The sequence below is a fragment of the Sinocyclocheilus anshuiensis genome, unplaced genomic scaffold (genome assembly GCF_001515605.1).
Source record: "Sinocyclocheilus anshuiensis isolate Anshui unplaced genomic scaffold, SAMN03320099.WGS_v1.1 scaffold238, whole genome shotgun sequence".
NCBI classification, from domain to species: Eukaryota; Metazoa; Chordata; class Actinopteri; order Cypriniformes; family Cyprinidae; genus Sinocyclocheilus; species Sinocyclocheilus anshuiensis.
Window position 1 is genome coordinate 749184 of NW_015547674.1, and position 26848 is coordinate 776031.

Sequence of the window (26848 nt, forward strand, 5' to 3'; positions counted from 1 at the left end):
AGGACAATATTTGGCTGAGATTGGCCAAACTATTAGAAAATCTGGAATCTGAGGGTGCAAAAAAATCTAAATATTGAGAAAATCGTCTTTAAAGTTGTCCAAATGAAGTTCTTAGCAATGCATATTACTAATCAAAAATTAAGTTTTGATATAAAAGAAAAATCAATCATTTTGACCCATACAATGTATTTGTTGGCTATTGCTACAAATATACCCCAGCGACTTGAGACTGCTTTTGTGCTCCAGGGACACATATTAGATGTCAGAGTGTTGAAACTAATATCCTGAGGAATGTTTTTTTGGGTTGAGAGCAGCCTTTTTAGCTTCCTCAGGCAAAAGTGAGGGATCCGTCAAGATAGAGGTGCTGGTACAGAGCTGTCGTAACGTCCGGAGTACCACTGGAGGACACACACACACACACACACACACACACACACACACACACACAGTGTGTGGTTTACCTCGCTGTACACACACACACTCACACACACGCACGCACACACATGCACGCACACACACGCACGCACACGCACGCACGCACACGCACGCACACACACGCCCACACACACACACACACACACGCACACACACACACACACACACACGCAGTGAACATAGTACACAGATAACACACAGCAAAAGACTACCAATACATGAACATATTTCTATAATCATTTCACGATCAGTTCTCCCTTATGGTCATGTTTGCCAAAAAAAGAATTTTGGTGTTATGTTTACTGACAATTTGTGCATGTAAAACATTAAATATTATTGTATTATTTAGATTATATGCCATACATTCTACATTTTATGAGGAATTTTGCTATTTTGAATGCTTCTTAAATAAAAAGTTAACTTAGCCAACTGTAACATACATATCACCATGCTCTAAAAAACTTTTACATTTTAAAAATATAATATAATATAAAATACCATTCCAAGTTCCAGTTTAACATGCGTTTAGAAACATATGGCTTCCTGCATATACATTGTAGTTTGACGTTTAGCCAAACAGACCGAAGCTTCTGTCCAGCAGGGCTGCGCAATATAGACAAAATAATCACATTTCAGTTCTTTAAATAGGCACTGAGATTCCGATTATATTTGCAATTTTGGCAAATGTTTTTCCATATTTCAAAATTTTATTTCAGTGTACACATTTCAGAATAAAATAAAATAGTATTGCGCTTGATAAATAAAACTAACATCATGTCTCTAGAACAGATGAGACACAAACTACATTAATAAATGTATAAATATGTCTCAAGTGTAGTAGTCACAGGTATTGTATTATAGTATTGTCAAACTTTGACCATGTTCTTACGCATCTGAGATATAAATAACTAAAAAATAATTCTCTTCAGTTCACCATAAACTCAAATATTACTCTCTTTTTTTGATTCACAAATCTTCAACAACCCTCCCAAGATATTAGGCTGCTGTCACTTTAAGACCTAATGCACGGATCCAGTACACTGATACTAATCTGAATTAAAATATAATTGCACAGCCCTGCTGTCCATTCAAAGAAAGATGAATTCTCAGCTTCCAGTTGCTGATATTTTAATGAAATGAAACTGAGAACTCACTAGGCCGGAGGACTGGCAGGGCGCAGTAGCGATCCAGCCACTGCATGGTGGTTTCACACAGCTCTGTGCTGTTGGTGGTTGACACCGTTGCCTTGAAGGACTCAAACAGAGGATGAATAATGACGCTGAACTGAGAGAGGAGTGTTAAAGAAAATCACACGCTTGTGGAGTCCAGTCTAATACACAGGGCGATGAACAGTGGCGCAACTGACGCTATTTGCTTTTGTGAAACATATGGGAAGCAGGCCGAACAGTGTTGGGTAAATTATAAAAATTAAACCAATAATCAAACTACAGTAATAATGCTATTGTATTGATTTATTTTACAACTAAAATTACAGTTCTAAACATTCATGGCTGTCTTTTTCTTCACTTTCAAATGTTAATGTAGGAAAACGGTTGATGTGTGTTGCATTTTTAAAAAAAATCCACGTTATAAATGACCCAAACTTGTTTTAAGTGACTGTGTACTTTGAGGTCAAAATTCGTACCTCATACACAAAATGCATACACATGTGGACAGATCCGGAAATGTCAATCCTACATAAAACAATTTAATAAAAAACTGTACGAGGAAATGATTTAGTGTATTCATATGCCATGTGACTACAGAATAAAACCAATACTGTGGACTGAATGATCTGAAGAAACTATTAGCTTGTTCAGTTCAATCATTTCAGACTGAAGGATACGATCCAGAACTTCCAGTTCTGAAGAGTTCTGTTCTTCACATAGTCGTCAAGCTTCTCCTTCATGTGGTCAAAGCGATGGCGTGCGATGGGAACCCCTGTATCAGGGAGCTGTTCCTGACACAAGCTGCAATAAATAGTGGGCATCTTTAAGAGTTCACTTACAGAGGTTACCTGTTTGAAAGCAGGTCTACATGCTAATATACAGCACTGAGCAAAAGTCTTAGGCCAGTACTATTTTCACCAAAAAAGCCAGTTATTTCTATCGTTTGCTGTAGTGTGTCAGTTTACATTTCCAAACATTCCTTTTGCCATTAATTATAATAATGCAGAGAGATTTCTATGAACAACAGGCAGTGCTGCACACAGAGATCTGATCTCAGCATCATCATCCTGAAGAAACAGAAGAAACTGAGACAGACTAAATCCAGAAGAACTGTGGCAACGACTCCAAAACACTTCAAGAAACCTTCCTGCAAAGCTCCAGTACTGTGAGAAGTTTTAGGCACTTGTGTAAAAATGCTGTAAAGTGAGGATGCTTCCAAAAATAATGTCAGAAATAGATTTTATTTAGCAATTAACTTCAATTAACTAAATCAAATCAACATTTGGTGTGAGCACCCTTTATGTTTAAAACAGCTTTTGTCTGGTGCACTTGCACATAGTTTTTCAGGAAGCTTTGCAGGAAGGTTTCTTCAAGCATCCCAGACTGACTGGATGACGTGGAGCACCGGCTGTTGTTCATACAGAAATCTCACTGCATTATTACAATTAATGGCAAAAGGATTGTTTGGAAATGTAAACTGATATTTCCTACTGATACACTACAGAAAAAGCCAGAAATAACTGACTTAAAACTAGGGATGCATGAACTAGGGATGCATGATATTATTGGAATGTTATCAAAATCGGCCGATAATGGCTTAAAATGCAAATATCGGCATCGGCCCGATATGAAAAATTATGCCGATATGCCTTGCCGATAAGATGAGTAACTCGCATGTTCTCAGGGTGTGATCGCGATAAGATCATGTCAGTGTGCTCATTCTTGAAGCGAACTTTTACCTGAATGAGGATTAGATTCACTGTTTTGAGCATTTAATCTGAGAATGCGGGTACAGAATGAGGCGTCCGGTGTGCGCAGTAGTTGATGTCATAAAATCACGAGTATGGCTGGATTTAAAGATCAGAAGGTATAGCATACATGAATAAAAATCACAAACAAGACACTTGTAAATTTGTTATGTTATCAATGTTATCAAATGTTATCGGAATGTTATCAAGATCGGCCGATGATGGCTTAAAATGCAAATATCGGCATCATATATATAAATTATTTAATGAAATTAAATTATTTATATATATAAAGATTTATTCATTAATGTGTAATATGTTTTACCCCCAAACGGATTATGAAAACTTAAACACTAGGAGCTCTAAAAGATTTTCAGAATTCGTACAACTCTTTTGCTTTAGACCATCTACAAATGTTAAATATTCAAATAAAATGTTAAAGGGCAGGTCACATGGGTTTTTGAAAAGTATCTCTTTTGCAGTTTATAACGTAGCTATCCTTAAATGAAAAAATCTGCTAGATTTTAGCAGAGTTGTTAATCAAAAAAGTGCATGATAAATAAAGATATTGTCAATAACAAGCTCTCCGAAGCACAACCTGTAAGTACGATTGATACGTTGTGTGTACATTTTCAACTGAGTGCTCAAAATATCAAGTTTTTGTGCTAATATGTGATGTACACCTAGTGCAGCTTTAGGTTTCCAGGTAAAGCACGATATTACTGTCTTACTGAAGTAGTTCTGATAATTCGCTGTGAACCCACTATTTCCTAAGAATGTGTCGATTAATGTAGACTGATGTTGTTCTAATTACTTTGTTTAATAATAAAGAATGTAGTGTAGCACACAGCTAATTGCTGTTTATTTTGCTGCACTGGCAGTTATAGGGTTAATGCGGGAGAGACGAGCGAGTTATTTAGGCTGGTGCGCCTGTGATACAGCTGTTCTGCGTTCTGATTAAAAGTTAAGACAGAGCGTCTTTTGTCTGTCGTTCTTCAAACATTACAGTAGACATATTTTGGTTTACAAACTGTATTGTTTCCTCAGTTAGTCACGTTAGCACTCGGCTAACGTATCCACCATTATTGTTTTAAGTGTTCACAGTTTAGCAGCTAAACTTTAGCTGTGGGCATTCGCTTGCATAAGTGTTTTTGTATTTTATGTCATTATTATAAGAACGGATTGGAGCAATATATTATTGTTTTATGCAAAGGTGCTTTCTCAATGGTAGCAATCGCTAACTTGCTCAAGGACTCCTCTCTGTGCCAATCACAGCAGGCTTGGCCAGCTGACCAATCAGAGCAGAGTAGGCTTATGAAAGGGAGGGGTTTGCTCCAAACTTGCTGTGACTCTAATATTAAATGTATATTGAGAAAATTACAATGTTTTCTGACCTTAGATGCATTTAAACCTGTTGTAGGGGACTCCAACACAATATTAGGACACTTTAAAATACCATATTACCTGCTCTTTAAGGATTGCTTTATAGTTATTTTCAAAGCTTTCAATGTACTCTCGTTATAAATGAACTTCATTGTTTATTTAATTCTCAAAACTAAGTTTTTGTTAAAAACTAACCAAGATGAAAAATAATTTGTTTATAATCTCTGTACAAGAGAGACTTGGTGTTGTTTCCAAAGAAAAGGAAATATATCGGTATATCGGCCAAAATATCGGCATATTGGATATCGGCAAAATCCAATATCATGCATCCCTACTTAAAACCATTTTTTGTTGGTGAAAATACTAATGGCCTAAGACGTTTGCACAGTATGTTTGTGTTTACTGAGCTCCCCATCACCGATATATCTGTGCACTGAAATAGCATGGCTACAAAGTAGCAGTTTTTCCAAATGTAACACTTTCAAATAGTAAAAGAAGAGTCTAATTCATAAATAAACATACCTTATAGATGTATTAAGCTCCTCAATCTCCTCTCGTAGTCTCTTGGTCTCTTCCTGCATCTGTTGTCTCTCTAGTTGCAGTTTGCTAATGTAGTCAACTGTCTTCTGAAGTGTCGCAGCATTACTGATCTGGAAACCCAATAATGGGTGACGGAAAATAATTACTTTTCACTATTTAAAATACTTGCAGAGACAACTACAAGTACGAATCAAGATGTGATTTTGAGAATCGAGTAAGGAAAGCCAAAAGCAGATTTACGTTTGATTGAGACCTGAGAGTCGGCACGAGATTGCACAACGTCTTGAAGCAGGCATTTATGGTGAATCGCCTCTTCTGCTCGGCAGATATGTGATTCACTCTGCGGCTCTGTGTCAAATCACAGGACAAAATTACAAACAGAGACAGACTGATAAATTAGCAGATATCTGGATATTTCAACATTAAAATGAGTGATAACCTTGCTCGGTTGGCCTAGTTCCCCCTTATGTCAGTTCCCAAATTAAACAGCAGTCAATGGACAAAACAAAAACAAATGTGAATCCAGTAAATATTCAGTAAAACTAGTGTTCATTCAATATAAACAATTTTCTGTACACCTCATATTCCATCATTATATTGACTCCTAATTAGGGCTGCCAAGTGATTACCATTTTTAATCTAATTAACTGCATGATTAATCAAATTAATCGTACATCAATTTGAGCTGAGAATTTACCCCCTACAAAAAGATAATTTAAAGTCATTATTGTTTTAAATGAGAACAGCACTGAACAGAAAAGCTTTAGAAATATATATTTCATTCAACACAGAATGTATTACACATAAACTCTTAAGGCTACAATGTGGCCATAACACTATTTTCAGAAGCTGCATCTGAAGTGTATTTACACAGACTGTTCGGAGGTGGCATTTACACTGCAATTAGAGCTGCATAATTAATGCAATGAGACTGAAAAAATTTAATATTACCACGATTTCATTTAAAAAAAACAATAATTCTCTTAATATGAAACTAAAACCACCAGTAAATGAGTTAATTGAACTGATTCAATTAAATGACCAGTTCATTCAGAAATGAAGCAACTGACTCTCTCTACAAATGGCTCACTGAATCATTCATTCAAAGACGTGGATTCAATCAGCGCTTTGAGTTGCTCAGAAAGGCACATCTGTTCTGCTGTGGCTTTGTTCAGGACAATATTTCTTGGTGAAATTGTCAAAAACAGACAATACTGTCTATGAAATGTAACACAATATTCACTTCCTGCTTATTGAACTATTGTATGAAATCAATATCACATTTGCAATCATGCAGATACCTGGGGGGGGGGGGCAGATCACTCTCTCTTGTGTGGTATTAATAAACTACATCATACGATATAAATATATAACAAAAAAAAACATACAGAAGCATTTTTGCCCTCACATCTTAAAACTGCATTCTCACAGGCTCCATAACACAGTCAGTCGTCATCCAGCGTTAATCATTTGCATGTGTTATTTTTTCCATAAATTACCACTGGACCATTAATTGCAATAATGATAAAATACATCATTTTGTGCAATAATTTAATGTGCAAATAAATGTTTACATTTGCACTCAGCTTTGAAAGATGTAAATTAACCCTTTGCATTTGCGGAATCGACATCGGTTTGGAAAACCATGGTAGAGTGTAATATCATGAACTATACCTGACTGGCTTCATTTTTGCCTGCGCAGGGGTTGAGGGGTGACTGAGGGCTCGGGACCTGCTCTGCTCCCAGAGGCGACCCTTGACCTGAGACTCGTCCGTCATGTGCTACAGAAACAGAGAAAAGAAGCTTTCTCAGGAATCCTCATGTCAGTGAAACACGATAAAGACAAAGGGGATCGGGCTGAATTGAACCTGTACTTGCTGACTGTACGGATGTCTTGTTGTTGGATATAGTTGTGGCAGTTTCCTCTTTGGGTACGATTAGTTGTGGCGACTTCTGTGTCTGAGGGAGAATATGAAAACCAGCGGAACCCTGCAAGGCAGTGCGATTTCTTTTTATATTGTAATTATGCATTGCTTGGGGTAAAGTGAATTATTGTTTACCAGGGTTGAGCAGAATTCAAAATGTAAGAGTTGACTCCTATTTAATTTATGAATCAGAAACTGAACAGACCACACTCCAAACAGAATGGTGGAATTATAGAAATTTACTGAACTGCAATTCAAATAAATTGTACATGCGCACTATAGAAAAATGGGCATGTTTTCTGTTTAAAGACTCACAAGAAGCTGCTTGTTTAGCAGTTTTCTTTCTAAAGAAGACCTATATTCTATTGAACTAGGAAATTAGGATGGGGCATTTAAAAAAAAAAAAGTTTGTCTATTTTATATATATATATAAAAAAAACTAACTGGCCCTTAGTTTACATCATAGCCATGCACCCTGATTTACTAATTATTTAAGAAATTAAAACTTGTTCAGCAAAGATGCAATAAATTGATCAAAACTTACATTAAAGCATTTATAATGTTGCAAAATATTTCGATTTCAAACAATTCTGTTATCATTTCGTTGTATCGTATCGTATCGTTTCCACATTATGTTACGCAGCACAAAAATTGTGCAGCACAACTGTTTTCAACATTGATAATCAGAAATGTTTCTTGAGCAGCAAATCAGCATATTAGAATGATTTCTGAAGATCATGTGACTGAAGACTGGAGTAATGATGCTGAAAATTCAGCTGCGCATCACAGAAATAAATTACATCTTACAATATATTCACATAGAAAACAGCGGTTTTAAATTGTAATAATATTTCACAATTTTTACTAAACTTTTGATCAAATAAATGCAGCCTTGCTGAGCATAAAAGAAAAAAAGCATGAAATAAAAACCTTACAGATCCCAAACTTTTGAACAGCAGTGCATGAATTATAAAAAAAAATTATATTTATATTTATTTTCTTAAATTCTAATTTGAATTACAATTCAGCATTCTTTCTGCTACCTCGCTTCGAATTTAGGAATTTATTTGGAATTCAAACATTTCTCTCAAATCAGTTCTGAATGGTACACAACCCTGTTCTACAGACGGCGAGGATAGGACATGAAGGATGAAAGGCTTACACAGGGAATACTGGAGGGGGCAATGACCATACCAGTGCTGGGGACAACATCAGCGCTGAGAGGGGACTGAGTGACAATCACAGCACTGGAGGGACCTGGGAATGGTTATGATGGGAGACGGATAGGATGAGAACACATTTAAAGCCTACTGCAGTTTTCTGCATGATGTTTGGAGATCCATTCTAGTTCCACTATTAGATGAACTTGTACCTCAGAGGCAGATCAGCAGCTTGTGTTGCTGTGTGTCGTAATTAGGACTGCCAAACAGGGTAATTAATCTTAATTTAAGCATTAACAAATAAAAGTTTGTGCAGCTATTAGGTTCTGCAGGTTGTGTGGATGACACTCTCAGCTTTATTAAAGCGACAGGGCTCTGCACTGCTTCACTCACACAACAGCAGCTTGTGTTGCTGTGTGTCATAATTAGGACTGCCAAACAGGGTAATTAATCTTAATTTAAAAGCATTAACAAATAAAAGTTTGTGCAGCTATTAGGTTCTGCAGGTTGTGTGGATGACACTCTCAGCTTTATTAAAGCGACAGGGCTCTGCACTGCTTCACTCACACAAAAGATGCTGCCATTCTCAAACTGCATACGAAACACAGAAGGTAACACACACACACACACTTTATGCAAACAATCTTGCGTGTGTAAAGACGCTGCTGACGTTGCTTTTCTATGAACGATGGCGTTTCGCTTATTTCGTCTGTTGAGCAAAGACGATATTCAATTCCTCCATAAAAAAAAGACTTTTGTGATTGACTTGTTAGACTTCTCCTCTGGATTTAATTCAGAAATAAATTACCGATAGCGAGAGGTCTTCTCCATTAATTACTTTGTTTAATTGTTTTATTTTGTGAAACCTTACTACGTATATGGAATAACCGTTTTATAAAAGCAATAAGCCCCATGAAGCCGTGGTTTACAGTGAATTTATAACAGCTAAGGGGCATTGTTAGGCATGAACATGAATTCTCTATGGTAGCTCACATTTGATGGCTTTTCATTGAAATAATTGTTTCTTAGATTTTTTTTCTAATCAGTTATATGCACATTAGGCTTTTATGTATCTTATGTTGTTAAATTAACGTTCACTGCATTGTTTTAGTGTTGTGTGCATTACCGTGATGGTGTTTTGTGTGCGTATGACACTGGGTTCCTTCCAAATATTAGTATTCACCTCAGCTTGTGGAAAAGCTACTTGTGATGAACTCTTGTAAATCTTAGACAACTATTATATGGAGCAGATGCTTTCCATTTGTAACTGTAGCATCTGTTGTCCAACTGAACTAAAGAGGTATTTCTATTTAAAAAAGCAAAACGAGGATGGGGGCGGTGGACAAGTAATGTGATTAGGGGTGCAACGGATCACGAAACTCACGGTTCGGATCATATTACGGTTTTTGAGTCTTTTTTCGGATCAGCAAACAAGCAAACAAAAAAAATCCAAAACGGGGGGGGAGGAGGCGGGGTTTAGTGGGGTGAAACAAAAGTAACTTTGCTTTCCACTTATAACTTAAAGAACACCAAGTACTTCTTCGATACCACAGCAGAAACTACTGGCCTAGCAGTGAACGGTGGGGGGAGGAGGCGGGGTTTAGTGGAGTGAAACAAAAGTAACTTTGCTTTCCACTTATTACTTAAAGAACACCAAGTACTTCTTCGATACCACAGCAGAAACTACTGGCCTAGCAGTGAACGGTTTGATCAGTAACAAAACAGGAACAAACATAATAGATAAATACAACAGAACAAATTACAATTAAAATAAGGTCTAACAGTAGCATTCAAGTACAGAAATGTAATAATTAATCATCTTTAAAGTTGTCCAAATGAAGTTCTTAGCAAGGCATATTATTGATCAAAAATTAGGTTTTGATCTATTTATGTTAGGAAATTTACAAAATATCTTTTTGGAACATAATCTTTACTTAATATCCTAATGATTTTTGGCATAAAAGAAAAATGTATAATTTTGACCCAAACAAAAAAAATCCAAAACGGGGGGGGAGGAGGCGGGGTTTAGTGGGGTGAAACAAAAGTAACTTTGCTTTCCACTTATAACTTAAAGAACACCAAGTACTTCTTCGATACCACAGCAGAAACTACTGGCCTAGCAGTGAACGGTTTGATCAGTAACAAAACAGGAACAAACATAATAGATAAATACAACAGAACAAATTACAATTAAAATAAGGTCTAACAGTAGCATTCAAGTACAGAAATGTAATAATTAAGTGCAAAATAACACTGCATAGTGTTCACTGTATTAATTTAATATAGATTAATCTTTGTTTTTGTTGTTTAACAAATGATAAGACTGCAGCAGCCATTTATAGACTGATACACATCCGATTTCTGTGTGCTTACGTTCATTTAAGACATTACAGTCTGTTTACGAGGATACATGATCATTTTGTGTCTGTTCAAGCAGAAGATGTGAAAGAGAACCGAATTCTGTGTTTGCATACTGTCTGATGCAGTTTGTGCGCAATTACCGAAACAAGTGCCTCTTTTTGCACTTGAATGGTTTAAAATCACTTGAATGTTTAAATTGGCAAGACTTAAAAACAAATGCAAACGATAAACTTTTACTCTGAGATGGTTAAACATGCGTGCGAACTGCGATCCGTAATGGCCCTAAATGTAATCGATGTATGGAGCGAACACCAGTAACACTGACTACCGCCTAAGCCTAGTGAATTATAAATGTAAAAAAACAGATCGTAGCATTTTGGTATATTAACATATTTTTAGATAACCGTTTTCAACCTGTAAAACGCACATTTACCATTTACATTTGTTAAAACTGAAAATGCTGCTACCGTACTTTTTACAGTAAGGTTCTAGTGGCAACCACAGCTGCCTCTTTTTTTCTTTCTTTTTTACAGTGCAGCGTGAGCATGTTAGAAAGCCTGCTTTGAGGAGAGGCACAAACCTGTGAGTATGAGCTGAGGAGATGGCAGCGGGACAATCGGTCTCTGTGGATGTCTGGCCTTTTTGTTAGAGACAGGAGGCAGAATGGATTTGGGCAAGGCGAAGTTGACCGGCTGTGAGCTGAGTGAGGCGGAGACCGCAGGCTGTGGAGACGGTGCGGTGGGCAGCTCAAAGCTTGATCTGTGACTGAAGGTGGTGGCTGCATCAGAGGGAGTTACTGTGGAAGGGGCAGTGTGTGTGATTACGGATGGAGCCGGGACACTCGGGACTGTAGTGACGGTGGAAACACCTCCACACTGGAGAGGCTGTGGGGCTGCTGGGACAGGAGGAGCTGGCGGTGGGATGGAGGGGGTCACTTGCTCTGGGAAAAGAGGCATGTAGGTTTGTTGGTAGGACGGGCCAACAGCGTTACCATTATCCTGATTGGCGACTGAGAGGTGGCTGGGCAAAGGAGCAGAAGGGATGAGACGGTAGTCCAGCGGCAGAGAGGGAAGCTCAGTTGAGAGCAGCATGGGAGCCTAACAAACAACAGACACCAAAATCAGCTCACTCTCACAGAGACAACAGACCTCTCTTGTGAGCACACCATTGTCTGGAACAAACAAACACTGTATCTCACAAGTAGGGATAAACCATATGTGACCCTGGAGCACAAAACCAGTCACAAGGGTCAATTTTATGAAATTTAGATATATACATCTGAAAGCTGAATAAATACGCTTTCCATTGATGTATGGTTTGTTAGGATGGGACAATATTTGGTTGAGATACAACTATTTGAAAATCTGGAATCTGAGGGTGCAAAAAAATCTAAATATTGAGAAAATCATCTTTAAAGTTGTCCAAATGAAGTTCTTAGCAAGGCATATTATTGATCAAAAATTAGGTTTTGATCTATTTATGTTAGGAAATTTACAAAATATCTTTTTGGAACATAATCTTTACTTAATATCCTAATGATTGTTGGCATAAAAGAAAAATGTATAATTTTGACCCATACAATGTATTGTTGGCTATTGCTACAAATATACCCCAGCGACTTACTGCTTTTGTGCTCCAGGGTCACATATAGTTAATATCTGCAATATGTTTGCTATTATTTGTATGAACCGGTATAAGATATACAATACATTAATACTTAACACTATAAAGCTTAAATTATTATGATCAAAACTACGACAAGCCTTCTGTCATTTGATTGACAGTTCATAGCTTTTTAGCAAATTAAACGCCTTTTGGTATCACTGTAAAACTGTCCACCATCATGTCATGGTTCATGTGCTCCTCGCTAAGAGATCGTGTGAAAATGTCTTTATTGATATTGTAATCTATTGCTGCACTCATAATTTGTGTGAAAATTATTAAAAGTTGGTGTTTTATTGCCACTAGTGTGCATTTCAGTTGGAAACAGCAGTAAATGCATGTACATGCACACTTTTGGAGATTTGCAGAAATGTAAAGGCACGTTTTTCCAGTGAGCCTGCGTTGGATTAAATGCACTTTTTATTTGATCAATGGTCTTTCAAACAACTGTGCCAGTATGCTAGTTTTACGCTCCCTTCTTGCGTCACAACTTACAGGCGTTACAGATATTTTAATAGTGTCTACAATTAAAAAAAAATACTTTTACGTCATCAGTAATAATTGTTCATGCAAGTTCTCACTATAAAATGTTTTAGTAAAAACGTTGTGGTGATAAGTTTACATATACCTTGTAGAATCTGTAAAAATTTTAATAATTTTAACAAAATAAAACGGATCATAAAAATTGTATTTAGTGCTGCCCTGAATAAGCTATTTTACATAACAGATGTGCACATATAGTCCACAAGACAAAATAAGTACTCAGTTTACACAAATGTTACAAAGTTTACATTCACTTGATTCTTAACACTATGCGTCGTTACCTGGATGATCAGTGGCTACGTTTCTGTGATAGTTCTTCATGAGTTGGGAAGCAAACAAAATTTACATTTATTAACAACAGTAACACGTGCAAAAGTTTTATATAGAAAATGAACATATTCTACTCTTATTAAATGTACCATTATTCTTCTATAGTATTAAACTGAACTGACCGACAACTCGAAAAAAAAGTTTGTTTTTCCAAGGCACTTTGTGACTTTTCTTATTTCATACACAAAAAGTGCAAAACTCTGACAAAATACGATTTTTTTGATGATTTGATATTTTATAATCGTGATTTTATAATTTCAAAATATAAAGCAAAAAGTAGAAATGAATGACTAATAAGACAACAAGTGCTCCTCTGCTGCCATCTACTGGTTATAGTGGTAATTTGATGTGTTTTTTTATTTTAATAAGTGTTTGTTTACCACAAAGTATATTTTGGTCATCCCGTTAAAAATAACATTTAAACTGGATCATTTTTAGAGCTTTAAAGTGCTGGAAATGGAAAAAATGGTCGCAGTCTGGAGCCCTGAATAAACGTTTTGAACAACTATCATATGTCAAGTCCCAGATGTTGTGGATTATCCAGGTAACGACACGCATTAAGAAAGTGTATGTAAAGTATTTTGTGTAAATTTGCTTTGGTTTATTCATGGGCAGTACTTAAAAACAGGGTTTCTGCAGACATGAACAAGTTAAATTGAAGACTTTTTAAGACCTTTTTAATACCACCTTCATACCACATATGAAATTTAAGACCTAAACCTGTAATGGAAATACACATTTTATTACATACATATATGTAATACTTAATGTGTATAAATTAAAAAGAAAACAAAATATCATTGCTGTAATAAATACTTTTTAAGGACCCGCGGACACCCTGAAAAAACATGCAATTTTTATGATCCTTCTTATTAAAATGAACATTTGGCACAGTATTAATTAGACTACGCAGACACGGTCAGTTATGCATAATCTGTAATCATTCTAATGGGTTACAATGTTTCATAATTATCATGAAGCAGCTGTGCATTGGTGGTGGAGGACAGGAAGTGCATATGAAGTAGGAATCGGTGAATGGGTTGTTACCTGTGTTTGGGAGCTGCTGCTGCTTAAGGCAGTGACTGCTGGGGCAGTGGGGGGGAAGGCTGGCGGACGCAGGGTGTGAAACAAATCTAGTTACAAAAGCACAAAATAGTAAAAAACCTTTGAACAACATTACAACAAAACATCTGATCCAGTGGGTTAACTCTCGAACTGCTCCGACAGATTCAGTTAATTTGTTGTAAATTAATTGAATTTCAGACTGGTTTATGATATCATCATGTTCCACAAAATGATTTGTCTAATTCATTGATTCAAAATGAACAGCTAAAAGAGTGATTTAGATGTAATGATGTACACTACTGGTGAAATGTCTGAAATAATTATGATTGTTTTTGAAAGAAGTTTCTTATGCTCATAAAGGCTGCATTTATTTATATAAAAAATACAATACAACTGTAATAATATGAAATATTATTACAATTTAAAATATCTATTTTAACGTTCTAAAGAGTAATTTATTTCTGTGATGCGCAGCTGTATTTTCAGCATCATTACTCCAGTCTTCAGTGTCACGTGATCTTCAGAAATCATTCTAATATAGCTTTGATCACTTTATATTTTAAAATGTATTTAAAAAGAAAACAGTTCTTTTAAAACTGTAATAATATTTCACAAAATCACTGTTTTTACTGTAGTTGTGCAGTCTTGGTGATTATAAAAGGCTTCTTTCAAAAACATTAAAACATTCTTAATTAACTGTAACTGGGCAAAACAACTACCAGTGACACTTCAGATCAGGGAACACATATTCACCATTAACTAAGAGCTTTCCCTCAATAAACTCCTAGCTTGCTGCTTATTAATAGTCAGTAAGGCAGTTGTTAAGTTTAGGTATGTGTAGGATTAAGGGATCTAGAATATGGTCATGCAGAATAAGGCATTAATATGTGCTTTATAAGTACTAATAAACAGCCAATGTGCAGGTAACATGCATGCTAATAAGCAACTAGTTAACAGTGAATAGTGTTCCGTAATCTAAAAAGTCAATCAGTTAACAAGAGTGGCCTGGTCTGTACCTTGCAGAGGCTCAAAAGTGTCCATGAAGTCCAGGTTGGGCTGCAGTGGGATGAGGCCTGGCTGGATCATATCTGCATTACCTGCATGGGCTGAGAGGACAGCGGCGCTTAGACTCAGCTCATCTTTCTCTAGAATAAACGCGTTAACAAGCCAGACTCGACTGTCACTTCTCACCAATCTCCCTCGGATTGGGCCAGGCTACAGGTTGATGAGAGGCCAGCGTGGAAAAGAGCGTGTCTGAGAATTCAGACATGAGCATGTCCATGTCGAAGAGCAGGTCCATCTCCATTGGAACAGGTGAATCGTGACTCCTGCGGGATCTGCGGCGGCTTCCCGCGCTGACGTCTTCATCCTGGTACAAGAGGACACGGCAAGTGTCTGGACACACTTCCCCAAAGAGAGAAAACTGTTCCTCCGCACCCTTCGGGAGGTCAAAATGCAACAAGCAGGCCATCAACAGACACACTCAAGGTTCATGCAGAGACAGATGCAAGCATCAAGCTACCAGTCAGTTAGGACACAATTTATCACTTTATGTTTCTTAAAGGGATAGTTCAGCCAAAAATGAAAATGTGCTGCTGTTAGTTTTCTCACCCTCAGGCCATCCAAGATGTAGATGACTTTTTTATTCAGTAGGACAGTAAAGAAGATTTTTAGCTGAAACTCTGCTCCTTGGTGATTCATAAAATGCAAATCAGTGGCTACCAGTTTTTAAAAAATAAAAAGGCCTATCAAGAAACACAAAATGACGATTTATTGCGGTCTTATGAAGCGAAACGATCAGTCGGTGCAAGAAACTGAACATGATTTATAACATTATTACCTGTAACCTAGAGCCTCAGCAGCAAACGGTCCGGAGTGACGTCTGATTCACGAACGAATCATTCTTTTGAACTGGTTCTTTTTGGTGAACTAGTTGAACCAGTGAAATGAAGGTTTTTATAGCTTCTAAGACTGTTTTTTTCTTTAAGACTTTATATGCTTTAGGCATGTAAAACATCCACGTAATGATGTTGTAAATAAGATTCAGCTTCTTGCTCAGGCAATTGTTTCGCTTCACAAGATCGTCAGGAGCCTCAGGTATTAACTTTATGTTCCTTGATATGCTTTTTTTTATTCTCAAAAACAGGTAGCCACTGATTTACATTTTATGAATCTTCTTTACTTTTCTACTAAATAAATTATGTAAATTAACAGCATTTTTTCATTTTTGGGTGAAATGTCTCTTTAAAAATCCTTTTGCTCTACAGGCTAAACCAGGGGTTTCCAAAATTTAAAACACCGTAAAATACCCCCTGAGATTTCAAGTTAATATTTAGAGAATTTAAGGACGGTTCTCTGATGTTGGTTATTAGTCACATGGCATGTATGCAAACATGATACAGGGCTGCACGACTTATGAATATTTTGTCATACACTGCCACATTTATATTTCATGTGAAAATGTCTCATATTTCTACTGCTGAGACATCCAGACTCAAAGAACAGCAGACTCTCTAATTCTGATGTAAATAGTTCCTTCTTAAATTTTTACAAGAACCAACCAACACTAGAAGTTACAATGCAATGCTTTTTTTTTTTTTTTTTGCAGAATATTGACCAATGCTATAATCTCCCATGCACAAAAAAATGATGGAAATTATGCAAATGTGAATATAAAAGTGAGCATAGCGCACATTGCGTTCCCAAATGCAGGTCAAACTCACAGCGCTTGCACAGATGGAGTTTGTGAGAAGCACCCTCGGGTTAAACCACAAGCAGTGTCCACTCAATCCAAGCGAAAGCTGATATATTTTCAAAATATAGTCCAAAATATAAAGCTAAGTATTTGTGTGGATAGATGTGGACAGTCTCAGGTTTAATATCCTCTTACAGTTCTTGACAAACATCTCCAATGCATTCTTGCCATTCACTACAGGCTCAAACAGATTTTGGAAGTGCCATTTTCTCTAGAATAAACGCGTTAACAAGCCAGACTCGACTGTCACTTCTCACCAATCTCCCTCGGATTGGGCCAGGCTACAGGTTGATGAGAGGCCAGCGTGGAAAAGAGCGTGTCTGAGAATTCAGACATGAGCATGTCCATGTCGAAGAGCAGGTCCATCTCCATTGGAACAGGTGAATCGTGACTCCTGCGGGATCTGCGGCGGCTTCCCGCGCTGACGTCTTCATCCTGGTACAAGAGGACACGGCAAGTGTCTGGACACACTTCCCCAAAGAGAGAAAACTGTTCCTCCGCACCCTTCGGGAGGTCAAAATGCAACAAGCAGGCCATCAACAGACACACTCAAGGTTCATGCAGAGACAGATGCAAGCATCAAGCTACCAGTCAGTTAGGACACAATTTATCACTTTATGTTTCTTAAAGGGATAGTTCAGCCAAAAATGAAAATGTGCTGCTGTTAGTTTTCTCACCCTCAGGCCATCCAAGATGTAGATGACTTTTTTATTCAGTAGGACAGTAAAGAAGATTTTTAGCTGAAACTCTGCTCCTTGGTGATTCATAAAATGCAAATCAGTGGCTACCAGTTTTTAAAAAATAAAAAGGCCTATCAAGAAACACAAAATGACGATTTATTGCGGTCTTATGAAGCGAAACGATCAGTCGGTGCAAGAAACTGAACATGATTTATAACATTATTACCTGTAACCTAGAGCCTCAGCAGCAAACGGTCCGGAGTGACGTCTGATTCACGAACGAATCATTCTTTTGAACTGGTTCTTTTTGGTGAACTAGTTGAACCAGTGAAATGAAGGTTTTTATAGCTTCTAAGACTGTTTTTTTCTTTAAGACTTTATATGCTTTAGGCATGTAAAACATCCACGTAATGATGTTGTAAATAAGATTCAGCTTCTTGCTCAGGCAATTGTTTCGCTTCACAAGATCGTCAGGAGCCTCAGGTATTAACTTTATGTTCCTTGATATGCTTTTTTTTATTCTCAAAAACAGGTAGCCACTGATTTACATTTTATGAATCTTCTTTACTTTTCTACTAAATAAATTATGTAAATTAACAGCATTTTTTCATTTTTGGGTGAAATGTCTCTTTAAAAATCCTTTTGCTCTACAGGCTAAACCAGGGGTTTCCAAAATTTAAAACACCGTAAAATACCCCCTGAGATTTCAAGTTAATATTTAGAGAATTTAAGGACGGTTCTCTGATGTTGGTTATTAGTCACATGGCATGTATGCAAACATGATACAGGGCTGCACGACTTATGAATATTTTGTCATACACTGCCACATTTATATTTCATGTGAAAATGTCTCATATTTCTACTGCTGAGACATCCAGACTCAAAGAACAGCAGACTCTCTAATTCTGATGTAAATAGTTCCTTCTTAAATTTTTACAAGAACCAACCAACACTAGAAGTTACAATGCAATGCTTTTTTTTTTTTTTTTTTCAGAATATTGACCAATGCTATAATCTCCCATGCACAAAAAAATGATGGAAATTATGCAAATGTGAATATAAAAGTGAGCATAGCGCACATTGCGTTCCCAAATGCAGGTCAAACTCACAGCGCTTGCACAGATGGAGTTTGTGAGAAGCACCCTCGGGTTAAACCACAAGCAGTGTCCACTCAATCCAAGCGAAAGCTGATATATTTTCAAAATATAGTCCAAAATATAAAGCTAAGTATTTGTGTGGATAGATGTGGACAGTCTCAGGTTTAATATCCTCTTACAGTTCTTGACAAACATCTCCAATGCATTCTTGCCATTCACTACAGGCTCAAACAGATTTTGGAAGTGCCATTTGGCTGTAAATAAACTGACTTCATTCCAGTCGTGTCTAGCCGGTCAACCCTCCGTGATCTGGCTCTGACTGAGAGCTTCTTTATCAACTTTGCCTTTATCCATATGATATACTGTACATGTCCTCTCTTCATGCAAATACAGCTACAAACCTTCTGTGCTCCACTCTAACCTTCAGTCTTAAAATCATCGGTCTTGTTCTTTTCCACTGCCTAGAGTCTTGGATCAAATGCACTTCAAGAATGCCCAAGACAGTCAACAAGGAGTCAAAATTAACTTTTTCCAAAGCCATTTCAATGTCCCTCAACATCAGCCTACCTGAGCACAATCACAAAAGAAACTGAATGATGCAACCTTTAAACAAGGCACCTGCTCAACAACCATTATGCAATTACTATACTAAACTTACAGAGCACCTAAAGGGACATGGTGATGATTAAAAAATGAGTTGGGAGAAAAAATTATATTTGAATGCTTTTCCGTTCCCCCCCGAGAAACTGCATTCATGCACAAAATGGACATAATGAGGTGGGTGGCAGATCTATTTTCAGTGCTTTTGCATCTTGGGGGATGCAATACTTTTGCGAGTGTACATGAATGTTTTCAGATCGAACGCAAGGTTTTATGAGGGAAATAAATGTTTTGCAAGCACACACTAAATTTCTTGGGGTTATGCAATAATTTTGTGAGAGGATGCAAAGGGGAATGAGCAAAAGCATTGAGATGCAATTTTTTCTCCAATCTCATATTTTTGTCCATCACCATGTCCACTTAGGGGCTTTGTTTCTAAACCACAATATATAATCTATATTGTAATTAGGGGTGTGCGATATTTACCGTCTACAATTGCTGTTTTAACGATATGCGAGCTGACATTATCGAGTGTCACTCACTTTGCAAAAAACAAACAAAAACATGTCTTGAAAGTACAAAAGCCTATATAAGTGATGAATCCGATTAGAATGCCACTATAATTCAAGTTATGAAAGCCAAAAATATCCCTTGTATGGGTTTGTTTTTTTATACCTTTATAGTTAAGTAATATCACACAAGCTGTTTTCCTAAATATTAACACGCGAGCATGATCGCAAATATGATATTAAATGTATACAACAGTTCAATGAACAAGAAGTTAATATTGAGTGAGTTGCATTTTTTCCTGTTTCGCCAATGAAAATAGTTCCAAACCAAGCCGGAGCAGAACATTTGTGCACCTCAGAGAAACCCTGCAGTGTTTTGTTTCTGAAAGAATCATTTGAGTCAATGATTCAATAATCCATTCAAAAAGACAGTCACCTGCTTCATTTCTAAATGAATCAGCCGTTTTGAATGAATCGCTTGAACGATTCAATGACTCATTCACTCATTAAGACAGACTTGCTGCCACCTACTGGTTGGTTTTAGTATCATATTTATTTATCCATGAAAGGCTTGAACCAATCAAGGTACCAGCACAAAGCCACACTCAGCAAAATATTGTTTAATTACGTTATCAAAAAAAATAAAAAAATATTGAGATATAATTTTTGGTCAATATCGCACACCCCTAATTGTAATATGCTACTAAAACCATTCACAATTCCTTATTATACACACATTATAAATGTGTGTGTGTGTGTGTGTATGTATGCATGTATATACATATATATAAACTAAGGTAATTACAACTGTTTTTCCTAAATTGTAAGACAGTACAGAGACTATATGCCTGACTAAACTCTCTTAGGCAGTGCTAATCTTTTTATAGGAATAAATTACAAATTGCAAACAAGTGAAGTGACATGTGGCCAAGTATGGTTACCCATACTAGGAATTAGTGCTCTGCATTTAACCCATCCTTAGTGCACCCACACACCGTTAACACACACCCGGAGCAGTGGGCAGCCATTTATGCTGCGGCGCCCGGGGAGCAGTTGGGGGTTCGGTGCCTTGCTCAAGGGCACCTCAGTCGTGGTATTGAAGGTGGGAGAGAGCGCTGTACATTCACTCCCCACACCTACAATCCCTGCCGGTACGAGACTCGAACCCACAACCTTTGGGTTACAAGTCCGACTCTCTAACCATTAGGCCACGACTTCCCCCTTTATTTGTTAAGTTAGTGTAACAAATAAAACAAAACAACTGCAATAACGGCATGCATGCACACACTTCACTTAGATGCTCAATTCAAAGCATTATCAACTACAGTGAAAAATGTTAAAATATTCCTTTTAAAATTACCCTGAGAAGGCTGGACAGGTCTTCATCCTTGTGCTTCTGTAACTATAAATATGAATGTGTACATTATAATAAATATGCAACTGTAACAACATATTTATAAGTAGCTATAAATATGAATTTGAACAAGTTAAAATAAAGCAATAAACCCCGTGAAGCCGTGGTTTACAGTGAATTTATAACAGCTAAGGGGCGTTGTTAGGCACGAGCTGTTATAAATTCACTGTAAACCACGGCTTCACGGGGTTTATTGCTTTTATAAAATGGTTATTCCATATACGTAATAAAACAGAGCAAATAAAGTGTAATGATATTAATAAAAACAGTATTCTTCCACCAAACAATGTAGCTCCTCAGAAACAGTTGTGGTTGCTACAAAGTGGTTGCCGAGCAACACACAAACGTAAACAAAGGTGTATGTTACTTTGTAGAGTAATTTACAACAGCTTCAAAAGCGGCTCAGCCAATCAGAATCAAGCACCGGAACGCTCCGTTTTATAATAAGTGACAATACTTTATAAATTACACTGTTAAAAGTTTAATGTGGGGGCAAATAAACTTACCCTTTTCTTGAAATATGTTCTCCATTTATGATATTCTCTGATCACGATTTCGATTCTCCTTTTCCAGTACTTTCCTTCTGTAGCGATTGCCTAGTTAACAGAAAAACATGGCATGAAGAGACGTGATCTGACCTGAGAAATGAAAGCTGCAAATTCTTCAAAGAAAAAAAAAAATGGGTATGCATGTATTTAGACCTTCAGATCTGAAGAAACAGAAAAATATTTCTATAGTCAAACGACACACCTCTGTTGGCCGATGTACTCCCGAGTCCATATTTCCATCCAAAGGAGTGACAAAATGACACACAGGGTTCTGTCTCTTCTCTACATCTGCAGAAAACAAGGCGTTGCAGACGGACATCGCCAATTGCATTAGTTTCACCATTTCTGAGTAATCTGTGTGTTTAGGGTTTGGACTTACATTGCATATACCAGGCTCTCCAAATAGCGTTGTTGAGGCGAATCTTGTCTCTCCACAGCAGCTTGAGGCCTTTGAAGTTCTTCCATTTCGGTGACACCAACCTTCCACTTATGGAAACAACATAAATGTGTGTTAACTTTTCTGAATCGCAAGAAAATTGCGAATGAGAAATGAGAATGAGAAAATTAAGTTGTGAAAAAAGTTCTCTTTTGTATCCATATTACCGTCAACCTGAATTTTACAGTAATATGTATTATTCTTATTATTTTACTATTGCACAATATTGTAATATGCATAACAGACATAAATTCACTTTCATGCATAATTGTGTTCTGACCTATAAAAGGAAAAGTTGCCATTATGCAAATAATGAAGTGTTTTAAAGCGCACAATAATCCAGGAATCTTAATTTTCAGTTGTGATTATCACCATAATCGCCTGGACTTGGTTTGCGTCTATTGCATCGTTTCATTTCTTGTTGTGTTGCATAACTGCGCCACGTCAGTCTTTACATTTCACTCAAGAGTCACTAACAGTAAATTAAACACTTTCAGACTCATCTGAAGTTGCAACAGATTATTCTGGAATATCGCTGTATATAGGCAAAATGTTTAACTCCGGAATGATAATAAACCAAAAGTGTACTACTTGGCTTAAAAACATGTGAATAATTTAACCTGATCTTTTAAAATCAAACTTTTTACTCTAAAATCAAAGCTGCATCATTACTTGAAAAATAAAACCACAAATACAATTACGGCTGTCACAAATGAATCATCATGAAAAGTGTTTTGCTCTCTTTCTATGTGTAATTTATTCACAATTTTTCCCATTGCTGCTGATATGAAGCCGTTTGGTCAATAAAGTATATCAGTTCTCTAGCTCTTTTACATAAAGAATACTGCAATGAGATACTCTACACACAAAATAAATATCTTTATGTTAATTCTATTAAATCATTAATGACTATAAGTAGGGATGCACGATATTGGATTTTGCCGATATCCGATATGCCGATATTTTTCAACTCCGATACCGATATATTTCCTTTTGTTTGGAAACAACACCAAGTCTTTCCTGTACAGAGATTATAAACAAATTATTTTTCATTTTGGTTAGATTTGAAACAAAAACTTACTTTTGAGAATTAAATAAAACAATGACGTTCTTTTATAACGAGAGTACATTGAAAGCTTTGAAAATAACTAAAGCAATCCGTAACATTTTATTTGAATATTTAACATTTGTAGATGGTCTAAAGCAAAAGAGTTGTACAAATTCTGAAAATCTTTTAGAGATCCTTGTATTTAAGTTTTCATAATCTGTTTGAAAAAAAAAACATATTACACATTAATGAATAAATCTGTATATATAAAATTATTTAATTTGTGTCTTGTTTGTGATTTTTATTCATGTAAGCTATACCTTCTGACCTTTAAATCAAACCATACTCGTGATTTTATGACATCAACTACTGCTTTATTTAATTAGAAACACAATCTTAATGTTATTTGTTTATTTTACTTTCATTTTATTACAAGTAGGCCAACAGCGCCCCCTAAGTAAATAAAAAGCCTTACCGGACGAGCATTAGGACCCGCTGCTGCTCGCACTAGTAACTGTGACTCTATCGCACACCAGACGCCTCATTCTGTACTCGCCTTCTCAAATTAAATGCTCAAAACAGTGAATTTAATCATCATTCAGGAAAAAGTTCACTTCAAGAATGAGCACACTGCTGACGTGATATTATCGCTGTCACACCATGAGAACATGCAAGTCACTCGTCTTATCGGTAAGGCATATCGGCATAATTTTTCATATCAGGCCGATGCCGATATTTGCATTTTAAGCCATTATCGGCCGATTTCCATAACACTCTGAAAATATCGTGTATCCCTAACTATAAGAAAGGAAACTATCAGTATATCCGTATATCGGTATCGGTATATCGGCCAAAATGAGTTGAAAAATATCGTCATATCGGATATCGGCAAAATCTAATATCATGCATCCCTACTTATAGTCATGAATGATTTGACAGATATGATTTTTGCCAAACGCTCTATACAACCAAACAAGAAAATAATGACATCGTAGTCCATATGCAACTAGCTTCACAACTTGATTCAGACAAAACCACACAAGAGCAAGATCTGATTAAAGTAGTGAGTGAGTAGAGTCATGCACTTCCCGCAAGGCGGAACAAAACTGTGCAATTTGGGTCTGAATTGCGAAATTCTAACATGAAGATAGAAATCTAAACACAAAGAGATGGCCACAGAATTTTGGTCTTTTTATTATAGTTCCTCAGTTTAAGTGTGATGACAGTGAATGCATTATTTAAGGAAAACAGGAGTCTGTTGTTGGATTAACACAAACATGCTTGGAAATAAAACAAGAACCACATCCACCAATGTTAACACAAATAATAAAAAATCTAAAAATAGGCACGTTTATATATTCTCTACCTCACTGAAAACTGAATATATAAAAGTACATTTGTAATTTTGTCACACCACAAGACTATTTAAGTGAACTTCACACAGTTGCGGTCAGAATGGACCTGAAAAAAAAAAAACGTTAATAATTTGAATAAAACATTATTTGGTCTTGTGGACTATATGTAAACATTTGTTATGCGAGAACTAAAACATGCTATTTTTGAATTACTCTTATTTCATTAAAACTACTACTACTATCTTGTGTGTGTGTCATGTGAGATTTTGAAGAATTTCTATGTAAACAACAGCTTTCAAACCAAGAGATATTTTAAAAAGTGGTCCATGTGACTTAAGGGTGAAAGCACTAGGGAAGCTACAATTCTCGGTATAATATTGAACCGTTCGGCACGACGTTCAGTTCAATACGTGCTTTTTTGGGGGGTTTTGCGGTTAAATAATTTCCATGTGTTTTCTTTGTCACTGAACTGGCTCTGTTTGTGTGTCTGTGAAACCTGCTGCCCGACAAAACAGAACGTTTTTACTCCACAACATCAGTCGAGTGTTTGAAATAACTTCCTTTTGTGATCTAATGTGGCTTCTCATCACAGAATGAGGAAGAAAACATACTGTAATAAAGGCAATGTCGATTAGCAATGAATCATAAATACACTTGATCATTATTAAAAATACCTGAGATGGCTTGACAAGCACAGATACACTATACGTTGTTGCAGTCGAGCGTTTATGGTCTTCATGTTTCATCATTCAGCACGTTTCTATCTTCTTTTCCTTCAGTCACATGATAGCTGACTGTCTTTGTCTATAGTAGGGGTTTCCTGGAGCGTCGTCAGTAAGTAGTAACTGTAATTAACTTGCAGATGAATTAAGAGTAATCCCTTACTTTACTTTTCAGTGCAAAAGTAGCCTAACTAAATTACAGTAATTAATTACCTAGTTATGCATCACACCCGACACTGTGAATTATAAGCATTCAAGTCACTGCATGTATTTATAGTGCATTAAGATTGGAAAGCATCATGTTATGTACTTCCAAGAGCACGACTAATGTTTTAAGTGCCTGTGTTTGTTTGTTTGTGTTGCAAAGATTGGAAGAGGAAATGTTTCACACTTCCTGACTAACCAGGCGTCTTGTGGATCAGAGGTTCGCGTTTCAAAAGGACTAACTGGTGTACGCACAGGTTAATACAGCTGTGATTGTTGTGACTAACAATAACAAACCAGCAACTGTCGGCTGTTAAGCTCATCACGCGTTACCAAAAACACAAGTTTTCATCGCATGACCGGGGAACTGAAACCCATCCGCGCTGGTTAATGACGCAATGATGTTGTTTACTAAACTCAAACAGCTCGTAAATCGCTCGCGTGTTTACTAACAGACGCACCTGTAGGCGAGCGTCATGCACTCGAAGAGCTTCGTCAGCGAGACGTCGATGGAGAAATGCGACGTGCTGGTCTTCCCAAAGCGGTACGTCTGGCAGGTCTGTTTATTAACGGTGTCGAAGTCGTAGCCCTTCTTCGGCGGGTGCTCGGTGTGCGGGGAGGACACCATGAAGTGCCCGCTGTGGATGATCTGCTGGTCGGCTCTCCTGAAGGACACAGTCGGCTCCTCTGCGTCAGAGTCGTCGTCTTGCTCCTGCTTGACCATCAGCCTCGGCTCTCGAGTCGCCATGATTCAACGTTTTCGCGGCCGCTTCACTTTATGACTCGTCCTGCGCCCATTACTGCAGGATCCGGTGATCTCGTGTGAGAAGTAGCTTCATTAAACGCCCGACTCTCCCGCAAGCCCCCCCCGCGTTAATGGCGAGCTCGGGACGGGCGTTGTTGCGTCGCGAGCACAACAATAGCACTGAGCAGGGTTGCCAGGTATTCTCAACAAAACCCGCCCAGTTGCTGATCAAAACGAGATCGCGTTCGGAGGGTACAATAGGACTCTTTTGTTTGTTTTTTGGCGGGGTTTACGCATTCCAGAGGCGAAATATCACGTTATTGCTGTCGCCTCAACCCGCGGCGACCGTGTTAAAGTAGCCCGATTCCGCGGGAAAACCGCGGACCTGGCAACACTGTTCCCGTTTTACGTGTT

At 37.2% G+C, this 26848-nt stretch overlaps 1 protein-coding gene across 5 annotated transcripts; it reads right to left on the minus strand.

The window, feature by feature from the left end:
- Positions 1–191: 191 nt before the first annotated feature.
- Positions 192–26593, minus strand: LOC107702943 (MLX-interacting protein-like). 5 transcript variants are annotated; one of them, XM_016505405.1, is made up of 18 exons: positions 26151–26593; positions 22304–22410; positions 22127–22212; positions 21883–21972; positions 21323–21364; positions 17334–17511; positions 15338–15427; positions 14304–14389; positions 11302–11818; positions 8363–8457; positions 7144–7264; positions 6950–7056; positions 5715–5738; positions 5516–5623; positions 5258–5385; positions 2282–2405; positions 1590–1719; positions 192–398 (listed from the first exon to the last, which is right to left on the minus strand). In XM_016505405.1, exons 1-18 carry the CDS (start codon positions 26435–26437, stop codon positions 277–279), a joined length of 2442 nt encoding a protein of 813 aa, XP_016360891.1. In that variant the 5' UTR covers positions 26438–26593; the 3' UTR covers positions 192–276. The 5 variants fall into 5 exon arrangements, with proteins under 5 accessions (XP_016360891.1, XP_016360889.1, XP_016360887.1 ...); XM_016505403.1 differs by having other exon boundaries at positions 7150–7264; positions 17334–17580; XM_016505401.1 differs by having other exon boundaries at positions 17334–17580.
- Between the last annotated feature and the right edge of the window lie 255 nt (positions 26594–26848).

Bases quoted from the DNA above. Each gene is read 5' to 3' on its own strand.
- LOC107702943 (XM_016505401.1), bottom strand. From the start codon at position 26,437: ATGGCGACTCGAGAGCCGAGGCTGATGGTCAAGCAGGAGCAAGACGAC. The intron at 7,265-8,362 runs GTAAGCCTTTCA...ACTGCCTTGCAG, and splicing joins CCCCCTCCAGTATTCCCTGT to GGTTCCGCTGGTTTTCATAT. The intron at 399-1,589 runs GTGAGTTCTCAG...TGTGTCCTCCAG, and splicing joins CCTGCCAGTCCTCCGGCCTA to TGGTACTCCGGACGTTACGA.